The sequence below is a fragment of the Nicotiana tabacum genome, chromosome 12 (assembly GCF_000715075.1).
Source record: "Nicotiana tabacum cultivar K326 chromosome 12, ASM71507v2, whole genome shotgun sequence".
NCBI classification, from domain to species: Eukaryota; Viridiplantae; Streptophyta; class Magnoliopsida; order Solanales; family Solanaceae; genus Nicotiana; species Nicotiana tabacum.
In genome coordinates, this window is record NC_134091.1 from 114,975,211 (window position 1) to 114,993,324 (window position 18,114).

Genomic DNA, 18,114 nt, shown 5'->3' on the forward strand with positions numbered 1-18,114 from the left:
TATTTAAATTTATCCTACAGAAAGCGATACATGAAAAGAAAATCATGGTTCTCTGTCTACTTAGAAATTTGCAACAAAGCAACACATTCACTAGAAAATATAGAGAATAATATTAAAACATCACTACAACACTTCACTGTTTACAAAAGAAGTACCAATACACTAACTTCAAAAGTTGTACTTAATATATCAATTTCAGTTCATTAACATTGCGGCAACAAATCCTATAAATATTTCCCATGAAATCATAATGAAGATCTTCATATTTAGGACTTTCTCTTTCAATTGTCGGGCTTTATTCACTTTCGACTTCTTTAAAGCCTTCAGGACATCCACTATTTCCTTTAATCTGTCCATTTCAAGAATAATCGCATCCAATGTCGACTTCATATAGTTGAGTTTAACATTAGCCGCATCCAATTTGTAATTCAAATTGTTAATTGTAATGAGCGCTCAATCTGGTAACACATCATCTTGCCATTCCCAATAACCGCACGAGCTTATCTACCAACACAAAGCATACAACTTGCAATTATGAACCACTAATACGGGGGAGGGGGGGATTAAATTATTAAAAAAATCAAATGGAAACAGAATAAAGAAATAATATATACATCAGGTATAAGACACTTAAAGAATCTCCTTCCGGGATTATATGGAGTCGTTGAAGTGAAGTGGTTGGCAATTTCCCTACAATGGCACCTCCTCCTTGATGAAGAACTACTTTCTGACATGAAAAAATTCTATACGGTGGAAAACCTTCACAACCCAATGTATGAAGTTAAGAAGAAAGCAAGTGGCAGAGAAAGACTTTGCAATTGACGATTTGTTTTTCTCAGAGTAAATCCTAGATTTTGCTCTCTTTATGAGAGAAGAGATAGAGAGAGAACGAGATAGTGAGATTAAAAAAAAGAATTTTTACTAATGAGTGTAGTTTAAGAGGTTAGATCGGGTGGGTTTGAAATAAAAAAATGGGGCAGACCAGTTGATCCAATAATGAGATGCCACATGGCTTTTAAAAGTTGTGAGGGCGTTTTTAACGTATAAGGGATATATATGCACTTAATGTACAACGGTAGGGACATATTTGATAAAAAATTTAAACGGAGGATAAATAAGGCTTATTTTTGATAGTAGAAGGGTAAATCAGACCCTTTTCCGAAAAAAAAACTAGAAAGGAGCTTTCTGTAATTAGAACAAAACTCAGTGGATGTATATGTAAATTAAACATGATAATAATAATTCCTTTTCTGAGCCGGAGAAGGAACGAACCAGACATAGAGCCCGTTTGGGTTAGCTGAATTTAAGTAGCTTTTAAGCAGTAAATACTTAAAAGCACTTTTTAAGTGCTGGAACTGAATTTGTAATTAAGCAGCTATGTGTTTGGATAAAAGAGCTGGAGCTGAAAGTAAGCCGCTGATGTGTTTGGTAAAAAGTGCTGAAAAGTTCTTTTTCTATTAAGATGACTGAAATACCCTTAGAATTGTTAAGCGAAAAATGAGCTTGTTATTGCAATATTTTAAATTTCAAATTAATTCAAACACAAATTAAGTTATGTCTCAATTAACTTTAGTTATAGATTGTTTTTATAAGATTATAAATTATTTTATAAAGTATTTTTAATAAAAGCATTATGTTTGTTTTCGAAATATACAATAAATTAGAGTCGTCTCAGCAGCACAACTTGAATTTGTTACATAAAAGCCAAACAAAAAAGGCATCCAGAGTGACAATATTGTCACGGCCCTATCAAGACACTTGGATTGAATCAAATCGCTCAATTACTCCATTATTAGAGAACCATGACCAAAACATCTAGAGCTGTATCTATGCCTGGTAAAATGTCCAACGCAAAATTGAAAATAGCTAATGCCAAATATCATATAGAAATTACAAGCGTTCAGCATATTGCCAAATATAATCAGCAATCACGTCACGAGTAGCCATCTAAATGTTATCACTTTGATTTTCCACATTTTCTACGTTTGCGCTATTAGCACCCATAAATGTGCCAACATCATAATCAACAGATGGAATATATCTCTCATCCTCAGCTGTTAGAAACGCATCATCCAACTTATATTTCTTTCTAATATAATTATGAATGGCCATAATAGCAATGACGATATCCCTCTGGATATCAATATCGTAATAATGCATATCTCGCAAAATAGACCACCTCGCTTTCCATACCCCAAATGTACGCTCCACAATGTTTCTACATGAAGAATGCAAATAATTAAATTTTTCTTTCCTTCCTCTTGGTGCTCGCAATTATCGTGTCACACCTCGACAAAAATCTGCTAGGTGGTATCTCACATCAGCCCCTTTATATGGAGCCATATATCCCTTCATATGTGGATACCCTGCATCAACTAGGTAATATTTGTTTCCCAATGGGTGTGGAAAGTTAAGCTTCGATCTACGAAGTGCCTCACCAAATATACGGCTGTCATGAGTTGCTCATTCCCAACCAGCCCATGCAAATATAAAACACATATTAAAGTCGACAACGGCAAGAATATTTTGAGTTGGATAACCTTTACGCCCTATATAAGGTATCTCTTGGCCTCACGGTAATCTTGCTTTCACATGTGTACCATCAAGTGCTCCAATACAATCCTGTAAATATTTAAATACAAAAATATAATATAAATTTGCAATATTAAAATTTTGAGCTATAATGTAAAACTAGTTATTTAAAATTATCACTTACTTTAAAGAAAGGGAGATATCGTCGATTATATGGCTTGTGATCTCCTACACCATCATTATAATTCAATTGCAGCCTAATAATATCTCTTGCGAGCTCACCAATGGACTTTAGAACACTATGAATGTGCCTATGAATTGTTTCTCCTGAGTGTTGAAATATCTCTTGTATCAATCGATTTCCGGCACTATGTGCACAAATCATAAGAAACATGCCTAGCTTCTCGTACACAGACATTTCACGTGTGGGTTGAATACCATATTTGTCTGTTAAATCTTGGCATAAATTCACAAAATACTTCGAAAATTCTCATAGCAACGCTTCTCATTTCCATGTAATATCTCTTGAATAAAAATATATCCGGTGCGCTTAGATGTACGGCAAGGTATCTTGCATATGTATTTCTCGTAATACATCAAGATACACTTACCTGTTATTACACATAATGCATCCCATTCCTTCTTGTCTTGCTCATTTTGAAGTTTCTCCGATTCTTCTTGCATTTCATTTTCTTTCTCTCCATCATCTAGCAGATCATTTGGATAACAGGATACAAAGTTGCTAATGTCCCAATCATTTAGATAATTGGATATCATGTTATTAATGTCCCAATTTTCCATTTAACTGAAAATAAAATAATAAAAAATAGTAACCATGGGCCATAGCGAAATAAAATGAAATCATTTATTTAATAAAACATAATAATAAAAAATGTTTAAACCAAAAATCATAAAGTCTAAACATGAAACAGTAAGAAATTTAACCATGAAAGTATATGAAACAACATCAAATAACTAGTTTCAGAAATGCAATATGTATAACATATTATTGTTGCTTCTTCAAGTATGATTGATAGTTATACTCCAACCAAGATTTTCGAGCTTCATCAGCATATAGCTTGGAAAATATCTCTCGTGTCTCTTTCTTAACAAGAAGGTTTAAAGAGAAGTTGAAAATTTCGCTCCCCTCAGAAATGCCAGGAATAGTTACCAACAAGTCAATACACTTCTCGATAGTGGCCTCTGATGTTGTAAGAGATGTAGCGCTACTTTTGTTGGACACCATCTCAAGTAGGGAGTGTATATCATGTTTTAGTGATACAGCACCATACTTTGCCTTACTCTTTTTCCCTTGACTGCTAGTGCCAACGCCATCAATTGACTTTAGTTTTTTTAATGATGGCTCAGGAAACCTAACAGAATGTGCATGTTGCAAGATATCATCGCTATCGTCACTCTTCTCATCATTAAGGTTACCAAATTGTTCACCCTGATCATAACCATAAAAATTATTTATTTCATCATCTAAATCTAATCCAATCCCCGACATCTGTTCTTGGCTTGCTGCTCGTGCTCTCTCTCCAGTGGCAACAATATCAGCAAACAACGCATCATATCGAAACCATATAAGAGAAAGATCTTTATTCCTAAATTTTTTGTATTTAACATTCTCCTGTAACATAAATTATTAATTAACTTAAGAAAATAATAAAGATTAACAATGAAATACTTTAAAAAAGACATATAGAAGGGCGTGAGATTTGTACCTTAATTTTTTGCTCCCACCAATCATCATCCGCAACAATTATTCTTTTGTTTTCATCCCATCCTAACCCTGTCTCCCCCTTTATCAACTGCTTAAAAAGAGTCCATTCGGCGTTCATACAATCCCAATGATTTTTCATTTGTTTTTTATCATACGATTCTTCCGGTCTTCTTATTAAACTCATTAACCATATTTGTCCATTCTATTATCGTCGGAACGTGATCTCTACAATTCTCATGATGCCGACTATTGTCAAATTATTCGGTCCCTAATTCACATTTATTTTATCTTGTTCACCAGCTCATACTAATTTCTATTACTCTGGGGTATAACGTTTCCTTCTGGTAATCACGTTGGAGTCACCAACTTATTTCTCGAAAGAAAGATATGACTTTATGGCTTATACTCTTCTATTGTTTCAAGGCATGTCTCCTCTTGTCTTTTTACTTCACTTGACTATAGACTCTATAATCGTATCATATTTTGATTTACCGTTATCACCCATAAATCACATCTTACTCATGATACTTTATTTATTCTCTTCTTATTCTTCGGGTAATATTTTTGTCTATTACTTTATTCTGAAAACTTCAACAAAACGTTCTTTCACTTTTAGCTCCCCTTGCTTCATCTCACTGGCTCTTCGGAATGCCTAACATTCTCCTTTTTTTACTAGGGGCTGGAGTCATACTAAGGTAAATATTTATCCCTTCTAGGATTTCAGTGCCTATCTTCTGAAATTTCTAAACAGTCTAGTATTCATATCTGACTATACTATTCTAGAGTTCACCATATGGGTGTCTCACAAGGAGATCTATTACCACATTTGTACTATCTTCGAAAATGTTAGCTAATGATAACAATCCATCCACCATTTTTAGGTTACTATAACCCCAGCTGGATCCCGATATCCTATCCTTCTCTTAAACTATATCTGTTGGCTCCCATAAGGCATAATTAAGATGAATATGGCCAATTATATATAACTCTATTACTGTTGAAAGTAACTCATAATACTTGTATTTCTCTGTCTGAATTGCAAATACTGATAATCTTCATTAACTAGGTACCTCATACCCTTCTTCATCTTGCTTCTTTTACTTGCCGAAACTTGTATCTACCTTCTGATTCTCTTATTTCTTTTTACCATATGGGTGGATAAATATTCTTGCCTTAGGTCTCCTTATCAAGAAGCTTACACATCTTAGTACACACATGATTTGCTGAAGACCTCACATTTACTCATCATAAGCATGATGCAAAATCGAGTGTCTCTCACTTAACTCTTCCACAACCACATTCAATTTCTTACCAACTATCTTTCTGGATGTAGGTATCGTTGTATTACAAATAAAATAAAATTTAAGAGTTTGAATTCTTACAACTGTGCTCTACCACATGATCTAGAGTAAGAAGAAAGAGTGACAGTCCTAAATGCCTTGTAGCTTCATGCTTATAAGTGCGGTGCACAATACACCCATAAACAAGACTATATTAGACACGGTTATAGATTCCCTAGGACATAACTACTTTGATACTACTTTTGTCATGACCCAAACTGTAGGGTCTCGACGGGCACCCGGTGCCTAACTCAATCGAGTACCAACGTAATGTATCCTTCTTATCATACTATCATGGGTAAATGAACCGAAAAGGCCATTATGAGGTAACTAGAATTAAACATAAGAGAATACTCGACATGAGATGATCTAACATGATATATAAGCTTATGCATGCTACATACAAGCTCATAAGCCCGACATGATTATTTGTATACTCAAAACATAAGCCGACAAGGCCATACAAATATCCATATACATGACATCTGTCTACAAGCCTATACGAGTACATAAATGTCATAAAGTTCGAGATATGGCCCCGACATACTAATGTAATGACCCGACCGATCGTTTTGAGCATTTACGCTCATTTTAACTATTTGAAGTCTTGAATAACTTCCTACGAGGTATTATGACTTATGTGTAAATGACCCCGAGAGAATTGTTGCTAAGAAAATTAAGGTTTTGTGGTACTGAGGTGGATCAATTGGTACAAAAGTTATAGAACTTTTTGGGTTGAACAATAAACCGAGGAGTAAAGGAAATATTTTGCAAGCAAAAGGGTCATTTCTGCTGCCCACTATGCGGTTGCAAAATCACTCTGCGGATGGATCTTCCCTGGGCAAGGATCTTGCCATAGATATATATATTGAGGGATGGATCTTCCCTATGCATGGATCTTGCCCGAAGTATTTATATTGAGGGATGGATCTTCCCTAGGCATGGATCTTGCCCGAAGCATTTATATTGAGGGATGGATTTTTCCTAGACATGGATCTTGTCCGAATCATTGATATTTGGGGATAAATCTTCCCCTGTGCTGGATTGCCTTATATAGTACTGAGTGACTGACTGTCAGTTGATGGATATACATATATATTTGGGATGGATCTTCCCTGGGTTGGATTGGCCATATATAGTACTAAGTGATTGAGTATTTTAGATCGTGAGTACACAGAGTTTTCACTAAGGTGAATCACATACAGTATGTATATTGACATGTAGATACAAAGATGTCATATTCCTCACATTGTTCGGAATTGATCTATTTTATTTGTACTGAGAGTAACTGTTGAACTTGAAAGCATGCCTACATTTCTGTATTGTTATTTCTATACTGGACTGTACATGCTGAGCTCGTTACTACTTTTAGCCCAAAGGTTAGTCTTGTTACTTATTGAGTTGGTTGTACTCATACTACACTTTGCACCTCGTGTGCAGATCAAGGTGCTCCCGGATACGGCGGTTGCTAGATTTCAGAATTTATTATGTGGAGATTATCAAGGTAGCTGCTTGGCATCCGCAGACTTTGACTCCCTTCCTTTTTAGTTATTGTACTGTTTTATATTTTAAGATAGTGATTTTATCAGTCAGACCTTGTATTCATTTAGATGCTCATGTACTCAGTGAAACCGAGTTTTGGGAGTGTTTATATATGTATTTGTGAGTTTTCTTCCGCAAAATTTAGATATTATGTTTTCCAAACTTAAAGTATATGGTGGTTTATTAAGATTGTCGGTTTCCCTAGTATTGAGATAGGCACCATCACGACAGGTGATATTTCGGGTTGTGACAACCAATCAATACATGTCCAAATCATACTGACCAGATAGGTAAATCCGGAGCAAATGCAGTACACCAACACCTTCAGCGGAGCTGATAGCCTACTAGGAGGACTCTCAACCTGTCTATCGGGACCTGCGGGCCTGAAACACATTGTCCCCAGACAAAAAGGACGTCGGTAGAAATAAAGTACCGAGTATGTAAGGTATGACAATAGTATATATAAGACGTGAACGAAACATGGAGTAAAGAACTCAACCTGTAATTCTGAATAGCTATGTGAATCATGAAAAATTTATAATGTCATGCATGTGCGTATAAATATCATACCATGCATAGGTATATGAGTACATAACATCATCAAGTCTCTGAGGGCATTCCATCATATCATCTCAGCCACTGTGGACAAAATCATCAACGTATACCAGTTGATCAGGTGGTGGTGCGTATATAACGCCATAACCTTTAACACATACCCCATATACATATACTATACGTGTATATAACACCATCTGGTCATGGGTCAATATACATGTATAAAATGAATACAATACATAATGAAATAAGTCACTTAGATCTCTCAGAATGTCATGAGACCCATGAACATATGATATGATAGTAGGACATATGGTGAATCAAGAACATAGGTAACCCTAGTACTTCTAGGATAGAATCATTCGTGAAAGTGGTGTGCTTGCTCGTTTCGTCGTATCATATGGATTATGACAAAAAAGAAAGAAGGGATAGCCTTAACATACCTTAACTCAATTGAATCCTTAATACTTTCCAAGCAATTCTTCAAACAACTCAACTCAATCTACCATAGTATAAGGAGATTCAATATCAGTGTTGAGTAAAGGCTAACTCCGCAACTTAAACTAGTAGCTCGTTTATGTAAATTTGGGCCGCATCTCCCCAGTAACAATAGCCTCCTCCAATACCATATACCAACAACAATGACCATAAAAATCCAACAATACATAATTATCAATAACAAGACACCATATAACAAAAACAAGTCGCAATTACTTCACGACGAGCTACAAGCCCAATTGGAATCTGTATACCCGATATCACCCCTTGTAGACTTCTTACTTTATCTTACTAGTATAATTAAAATGATATTGAAGTCATTCATCAATGATTACAACCTTATACCATATATTTATAACAAAGAAAACAATCTACAATTCCAATTATCCTCAATTAGCAACTTTATTCACTAGTTCATGTCTAGTCCATCCATTTAACTTAATCAATGTCAACATAACCTTAAGAACATGCTAGAACACAATATACATACCAACTACAATAGCTTCAAGTCGAAATCCAAGTTATATTTAGCTTACAACAACCCTCAATGGCAATACAATACCATAGAAGTGACTTAAGCTAATATTCACTTCCAATCTCAAGTTTCTTGTGCTTCTTTCACCAATTCACTTGATAAACATATAGACGTGCATAATAACAGAAACCATATCATAATCAAGTTATTTTCCCCATTTTCCATCCATTTGTAGTTCATGGAAATAACCTTTCCAAAACAGTCCATTAAAACCTATAACATCTCAAATTATTTCAAGTCTCTTCTCAACTTCAAGTACATGTAGTAGGATTTTATACTCACCTTAAACAGTAGATACAACACGAAATTTCAGCCAAGCACAACCCACAACTATCCTCAATAATACCACAACACTATAGGTGTTGTATTCTCTCCATGAATCAACTTTTGGTGTTCAAGTTGGTGTGTAAACACTTGTAGTTTACCTTTAAAATCTAATATATACGAAGGAGGTATTGATTATTACCTTAATCAACAAGAACAACACGAAATTTGAGGTTACTTGCCTTCAAAACAGTCACAAGACGAAGAACTACGATCTAGCAAGCACCACGGGATTTCTAGCGTTGGATTCATATTTTCATCTTAGGTTCTCACCCTAGAATCACAGAGGAACCATTGGAGAGTATTTAGGAACTGTTTTGGACCATAAAAATGAGTTAAAATGACCCAAACCGTAGGACCGCGATGGGCACCCGGTGCTTAACTCAACCGAGTACCAACGTAACGTATCCTACTTATCATTCTATCATTGGTAAATGAACCGGAATGGCCATCATGAGATAAGTAGAATTAAACAAAAGAGAATACTCGACATGAGATGACCCAACATGATATATAAGCTTATGCATGCGACATACGGGCTTATAATCCCGACATGATCATTTGTATACTCAAAACATAGGCCGATAAGGCCATACAAGTATTCATATACATGACTTTTGTCTACAAGCCCTACGAGTACATAAATGTCATAAAGTTCGAGATATGGCCCCGCCATACCAATGTAACGACCCGACCCGTCGTTTTGAGCATTTACGCTCCTTTCAACTATTTGAAGTGTTGAATAACTTCCTATGAGGTATTATGACTTATGTGTAAACGACCCCAGAGAATTGTTGCTATGGAAATTAAGGTTTTGTGGTACCGAGGTGGATCAATTCTGCAAAGGTTATAGAACTTTTTGGGCTGAACAATGCACCAAGGAGTAAAGAAAATTTTTTGCCAGAAAAGGGCCATTTCTGCGGCCCACAATACGGTAACAAAATCACTCTGTGGACCACATAATGGTCGTCGAGTGAATCAGGAGTGGGGCAAGTGTGGAGGAAAATTTGCGGCGCATTATGCGATCACATATCAGTTATGCGGTGCATTATGCGACCGCAGAACATATCTGCGGACCACATAACATATCTGCGGACTACATAATAACCAAATACTGAGGCAGCCTTGCCCAGTTCCGGAGGCCACATTTCGAGGCCATTTTGCAAGTCGCAGATGCGACCGCAGAGTGTGTTTCGGGGCTTAATTTTTCTGGTTTTATAAACCCGACCCCATTCTTATAAAACTCTATTAGGGGTCATTTTGATGGGTTTCATCTGATATTTTAGAGAGAGGTGAGAGCATCTTAGAGAGAGAAAGTGAAGACCAAGTCATTTATCCATCAATTCTTGTTCAAGGTTTGAAGATTTCACAAGGATCTTGCTAGGGCTTCAAAGAGGTAAGAATTTCTTTCCCCAATTCTTTAATTTCGGGTTTGGAGTAAAAGATGGGTGATTAAGAGTATGATTCTTGGGTGTGGGAGTATTATTTATACATACACATTCCAATAAGGTTTATGGAAAGATTGTTGAGTTCAAATGGGTAAAGATTGGATTTGAAAATGGTAGAAATCTTCAAAGACTTTAATTGAAGATTTGAGGGTCGAGTCGATATCGGAATTTGGTGAAATTTATATCGTTGGACTCGTGGTTGTATAGGCGTTCATATTTTGTAACATTTGTCAGGTTCTGAGACGTGGGTCCCGTGGGCGATTTTTAAGTTAAATTTTGTATTTTTATTGAAAAAATAGTCTTTTATTATGGAATTAATTCCAATAATTTGTATTGGCTGAATAAAATTAATTGTGACTAGATACGAGGCTTTCAGAGACCAATTCACGAGGCAAGGGCATAGCGGAGTGAGAAATTACACGATTTGAGGTAAGTAACACTTCTAAACTTGGTTCTGAGGGTATGAATCTTTGAATTACATGTTGTATGAATTATTTGGAGATGACACACACGCTAGGTGACGAACGTGTGAGTGTGCATCATAGGAATTGTGACTTAATTGATTCCGTGGAGTTGCATAATTAAATAAATGACATTATCCGCACATCCTGCACTTGTTAGAAAAATTGAGCTGAGACTCGTGTTAAAGATCATGATTTGGCTATGCGTCGATATATTTTGGGACCTACATGGGTTGTTTTATTGTTGAACTATTTGTTTAAATTTACAATATTGTACTCAGCCACATCTATCACTTGCATATCATATCTCAGTCTATGTTGTCATTCATTGATACTTCATATCATCATGTCAGGTTGATTTTTTTTTCATGTCATTGAGAGCCCGAGAGACTGGAGATTCTGAGTGATAGTTATGTTTATTTATTATGCCTAGATCTAGCTATTATACGCTTGGGCTGAAGGAGCCCCTCCGGAGTCTGCACCCCCACAGTGAGCGTAGTTGATATATATATATATATATATATATATATATATATATATATATATATATATATATATATATATGGGATGGATCTTTCCTAGGCATGGATCTTGCCATAGATATATATATATATATATTGAGGGATGGATCTTGCCTGAAGCATTTATATATTTAGGATGGATATTCCCTAGGCATGGATCTTGCCATAAATATATATATTGAGGGATGGATCTTCCCTGGGCATCGATCTTGCCCGAAGCATTTATATTGAGGGATGGATTTTTCCTGAACATGGATCTTGTCCGATTCATTGATATTTGGGGATGGATCTTCCCTGGGCTGGATTGGCCTTATACAGTACTGAGTGACTTACTGTTAGTTGATGGATATACATATATTATTGGGATGGATCTTTCCTTAGGTTGGATTGGCCTTATACAGTATTGAGTGACTGACTATCAGTTGATGGATATACATATATATATATATATATATATATATATATATATATATATATATATATATATATATATATATATATATATATATATATATATATATATATATATATATTTGGGATGGATCTTCCCTCGGTTGGATTGGCCATATATAGTACTGAGTGATTGAGTAGTTTAGATCGTGAGTACACGGAGTTTTCACTAAGTTGCATGACATACAGTATGTATATTGACATGTAGATACAAAGATCTCATATTCCTCACATTGTTCGGAATTGATCTATTTTATTTGTACTGAGAGTAACTGTTGAACTTGAAAGCATGCTTATATTTCTGTATTGTTATTTCTATACTGGACTGTACCTGCTGAGCTCGTTACTACTTTCAGCCCAAAGTTTAGTCTTGTTACTTATTGATTTGGTTGTACTCATACTATACTTTGCACCTCGTGTGCATATCCAGGTGCTCCCGGATATGGCAGTTGCTATATTTCAGAATTCATTATGTGGAGATTATCAAGGTAGTTGTTTGGCGTCCGCAGACTTTGACTCCTTTCCTTTTTAGTTATTGTATTATTCTATATTTTCAGATAGTGATTTTATCAGTCAGACCTTGTATTCATTTAGATATTCATGTACTCAGTGACACCGGGTTTTGGGAGTGTTTATATATGTATTTGTGAGTTTTCTTCCGCAAAATTTAGATATTATGTTTTCTAAACTTAAAAGATATTGTGGTTTATTGAGATTGCCGGCTTGCCTAGTATTGAGATAGGCGCCATCACGACATGTGAGATTTCGGGTCGTGACAACCAATCATTACATGTCCAAATCATACTGACCAGATAGAAAACTCCGGAGCAAGTTGAGTGTACCAACACCTTCCGCTGAGCTGATAGCCTACTAGGAGGACTCTCAACCTATCTATCGGGACCTGCGGGCATGAAACACAACGTCCCCAGGCAAAAGGAATGTCAGTACAAATAAAGTACCGAGTATGTAAGACATGACAGTAATATATAAATATATAGACATGCATAACAACAGAAACCATATCATAATCAAGTTTTTTTCCCCCATTTTTCATCCATTTGTAGTTCATGGAAATAACCTTTCCAAAATAGTCCATTAAAACCTATAACATCTCAAATTATTTCAAGTCTCCTCTTGTAATATTTTGCTCAAATAATGCAACCAACACACAAACAACTTCAAGTACATATAGTAGGATTTTATAATTACCTTAAATAGTAGAAACAATACGAAATTTCAGCCAAACACAATCCACAACTATTCTCAATAAGACCACAACACTATACGTGTTGTATTCTCTTATTGAATCAACTTTTGGTGATCAAGTTAGTGTGTAAACACTTGTAGTTTGCCTTGAAAATCTAATATATACGAAGGAGGTACTGATTATTACCTTAATCAACAAGAACAATATGAAATCTGAGGTTACTTGCCTTTGAAGAACCCTCCAAAACAGTCAAGAGACGAAGAACTATGATCTAGCAAGCACCGCGGGATTTCTAGCGTTGGATTCATATTTTCATCTTAGGTTCTCACCCTAGAATCACAGAGGAACCATTGGAGAGTATTTAGGAACTGTTTTGGACCATAAAAATGAGTTAAAACAACGGAGAATTGACTTAAATACAAGCTGGAATTTTTCCCTGACTTTGTGGGTCCCATGGGTGCTGCTTGCGCAGTCTAGCAAAAACGTGAATATCTCTTTACTCCGATATTGTATCGATAAACAGTTAAATGCGTTAGAAACTAGACTCAAATACCTTCAATTTTATATATAATATGTCCCAAAAAGATATCATAAAGCTTATGAAATGTATTGTTCAAAAAGTTGCATGACATACAGTATGTATATTGACATGTAGATACAAAGATCTCATATTCCTCACATTGTTCGGAATTGATCTATTTTATTTGTACTGAGAGTAACTGTTGAACTTGAAAGCATGCTTATATTTCTGTATTGTTATTTCTATACTGGACTGTACCTGCTGAGCTCGTTACTACTTTCAGCCCAAAGTTTAGTCTTGTTACTTATTGATTTGGTTGTACTCATACTATACTTTGCACCTCGTGTGCATATCCAGGTGCTCCCGGATATGGCAGTTGCTATATTTCAGAATTCATTATGTGGAGATTATCAAGGTAGTTGTTTGGCGTCCGCAGACTTTGACTCCTTTCCTTTTTAGTTATTGTATTATTCTATATTTTCAGATAGTGATTTTATCAGTCAGACCTTGTATTCATTTAGATATTCATGTACTCAGTGACACCGGGTTTTGGGAGTGTTTATATATGTATTTGTGAGTTTTCTTCCGCAAAATTTAGATATTATGTTTTCTAAACTTAAAAGATATTGTGGTTTATTGAGATTGCCGGCTTGCCTAGTATTGAGATAGGCGCCATCACGACATGTGAGATTTCGGGTCGTGACAACCAATCATTACATGTCCAAATCATACTGACCAGATAGAAAACTCCGGAGCAAGTTGAGTGTACCAACACCTTCCGCTGAGCTGATAGCCTACTAGGAGGACTCTCAACCTATCTATCGGGACCTGCGGGCATGAAACACAACGTCCCCAGGCAAAAGGAATGTCAGTACAAATAAAGTACCGAGTATGTAAGACATGACAGTAATATATAAATATATAGACATGCATAACAACAGAAACCATATCATAATCAAGTTTTTTTCCCCCATTTTTCATCCATTTGTAGTTCATGGAAATAACCTTTCCAAAATAGTCCATTAAAACCTATAACATCTCAAATTATTTCAAGTCTCCTCTTGTAATATTTTGCTCAAATAATGCAACCAACACACAAACAACTTCAAGTACATATAGTAGGATTTTATAATTACCTTAAATAGTAGAAACAATACGAAATTTCAGCCAAACACAATCCACAACTATTCTCAATAAGACCACAACACTATACGTGTTGTATTCTCTTATTGAATCAACTTTTGGTGATCAAGTTAGTGTGTAAACACTTGTAGTTTGCCTTGAAAATCTAATATATACGAAGGAGGTACTGATTATTACCTTAATCAACAAGAACAATATGAAATCTGAGGTTACTTGCCTTTGAAGAACCCTCCAAAACAGTCAAGAGACGAAGAACTATGATCTAGCAAGCACCGCGGGATTTCTAGCGTTGGATTCATATTTTCATCTTAGGTTCTCACCCTAGAATCACAGAGGAACCATTGGAGAGTATTTAGGAACTGTTTTGGACCATAAAAATGAGTTAAAACAACGGAGAATTGACTTAAATACAAGCTGGAATTTTTCCCTGACTTTGTGGGTCCCATGGGTGCTGCTTGCGCAGTCTAGCAAAAACGTGAATATCTCTTTACTCCGATATTGTATCGATAAACAGTTAAATGCGTTAGAAACTAGACTCAAATACCTTCAATTTTATATATAATATGTCCCAAAAAGATATCATAAAGCTTATGAAATGTATTGTTCAAAAAGCTTCATTACAAGGCAAAGCCTTATTCGTTTGTTCCGCAACTTAAATCCGATTTTTCTCAAACTTTATATTTTATATCCAAACATCATATACAGTCATATCATGACTTTAAACTCATTTAAATCATGATTAATAAGTCTCATATTCATCTTAACTTACTTAAAACTTCGATAAACCTTTCTTATCCTTGTAAAATAATTTCGTCTTTTTTGAGCTTACATTAGATAATCCTATAATGATAGTGACGTCTGAAGTACGGGGTGTAACAACATGTCCCCTTAGAAATATTTGTCCCCGAATGATAACTCTTAAAGGCTTGCAAAAATGGGACATAACATCATTAAATCACTTTATATACTTTCAAAGAGGATCTCATTTTCAAGCTTACATCAATTGACTTACGACGTACTTTCATGTACAAAAATATGGGGTGTAACAGATACCTTCACTGTAATAATTTTGTCTTATTTAAGACTTATTACATATTTCTACCACATTCTCTTAAGGGAGCTAGAATGAAGCAAATTCAATGGGACAAGTTTCCACTTCTTGTGCTCATAATCATACATGAATTTGATCATGGCAAGACATAGAAATTTTACCACTTCGGGTGGTTATAATTTCTTACAAACTCCATTAGAGTTATAATCAAAATTTATTGTCTTTGCTTGTATTTAAAATCAAATTATAGAATGTTAAGAATTTAAAAGAGAAAAATAAGATAAAATACTTACATTAAATCCAGAATTTATCTGAAGGAAGTTCATGGAACAATTGACAATCATTATGCTCGATATTATTAGTAAAGGCGTATCCCAAAGTCTTTACTCAACTGGTTGGAGTCTCGTGTTGATAACGTGTTATAAAACAATAAAAGAAGAAGACGAGTATTGCAGAGAAAAGTAGAAAGAAAGAATTCTTATTGATTTGTTATAAATTACAATGGAATAGAACCCCTCTATTTATAGGGAAAAAGTGACTTAGCCACCAAGTAACAAACCCTAAAATTTCTCTAAATATAGACATTCATCTTAAATACAATTCTATTTATAACAGATAACAATTTAATATTTAATTCTAACTTGGACTTGACAAAAATAAATATACACACAATTACAATTTATTCAACATAAATAATACTTATTGAGAGTAAAAAGGCAAACGCTATTTCTCTAAGGGTCTTCGTATTTTTAATATAGTATAGATATAGATAGATAGATTGATTATTGCATAATTTGTTTCACTGAACTCTAAGCATGATTTTTCCTTACTTATTTCCCTGTGCCTTCAATATTCTCATAAAAATTGTTTACCTCCATTGCCAACATAGATAAAGTGAATTCTCCATATAAGGGTTGTGGCCATGGTCGAATGAGGTAACTGTATCTCAATAACCTTTTTGTGTGTATGTGTGTGTTAAATCAGTAAAAAAAGAATTGGTTTAAACTTTATTATTTTTTTCTAAATAAAAAAAGTTTAGAAAAAAATGAAGTTTAAACTGTGTATTTCTCTGTATTTTCTCTTTAGATGCAATGACTGTTTTTATTTATTTCTTGAGTCAAATTAGAAAACAAAACGGGTTGAAACTTGAAAATCTATTATTTTTAGTTAGATGAAATCTTTTAGACTAAATAATAGAATTCTATTCATGTTTCTAAATAAATCTAGTCCGTAAAAGATGATAAAAAAATAACGAATTTAAAAGGACAAAAATGTATTTTATTTCAAAATTGCCACCTATCACAAAATTTCCATTAGGAGAGGTCAATGGGATAAATGGTAACACATATTCAAATTCAGTCCACATAGCATGAAGTATACAATTAGTACTTGAAGATAGCTAATAAATGTGTTACTATCTCCAATGGTGAATTTGGATATGAATTCACAAAAGAGGGAGATAGGCACAATGTCAATATGGCTATGAAGAGATGCACATGTAGGGTCTAGGATCTCACTGGAATTCCATGCCCCCATGCAATTAAATCCATCCAATACAAGAAAATAGATCCTTTGAAGGAAATAAATTGGTGGTATAGCAAATAAGCATACATGCTTACTTATAAACACAAACTACAACCAGCCAGGGGTGAAATTTTTTGGAAAGTGAAAGAATCTCAAGCAATGAAACGACCCGAGTTAGTCAAGTTGGATGAGAGGCCTAAAATCAAGAGAACAAGGCAAAAAGATGAAGCAATCAAGAGGCAAGGTGAATGGGGAGTTTCTAGGAAGGGAAGAGTTATGACATGCAACAACTCTGGAGAGACAAAGCATAATGCTAGGGTATGTGACAAGGTAAGAATTAATTTAGTAATTTTATTCACTCACTAATGAATTTAACTAACTTCTCTAACTTGTTTAATAGTCACCCAATAAGGACAAAAGGCAAAAACTGCTCGATGAATATGAAGAAGGGGGGGCAACATTCACATGAAGATATCTACCTTACTGCACCCCAACGTAGTCAAGCAAGTCAAGGCCCAGAGTTGATTTTCATGCTTACACCGAGCGTCTATAGTGAGAGTTCAAGCAGTTCATTTCCTGCTTTTGAGCATCCAGAACCCGAAATAGAACCAGCTATAAGGCCTATGGTTGTGTCAGAGGAAAAAACAAGGCTTCAACAGAGACAACAACCATCACAACCTTCAGGATCAAGGATAATTGCATTCAAAGATGATCATAATGGTTTAAGTGTTCCATCA

The 18,114-nt window shown here is 35.0% G+C and overlaps 1 protein-coding gene across 1 annotated transcript; it reads right to left on the bottom strand.

The window, feature by feature from the left end:
* Window positions 1-3,538: 3,538 nt before the first annotated feature.
* Window positions 3,539-4,397, bottom strand: LOC107816071 (L10-interacting MYB domain-containing protein-like). The gene is made up of 2 exons (XM_016641741.2): window positions 4,260-4,397; window positions 3,539-4,165 (listed from the first exon to the last, which is right to left on the bottom strand). The coding sequence occupies exons 1-2, from the start codon at window positions 4,395-4,397 to the stop codon at window positions 3,539-3,541; spliced, it is 765 nt and encodes a 254-aa protein (XP_016497227.2).
* Between the last annotated feature and the right edge of the window lie 13,717 nt (window positions 4,398-18,114).

Coding starts and splice junctions, on each gene's coding strand:
- LOC107816071 (XM_016641741.2), bottom strand. CDS start 4,397: ATGAAAAATCATTGGGATTGTATGAACGCCGAATGGACTCTTTTTAAG. Junction 4,166..4,259: donor GGTGGGAGCAAAAAATTAAG/GTACAAATCTCA, acceptor TTTATGTTACAG/GAGAATGTTAAATACAAAAA.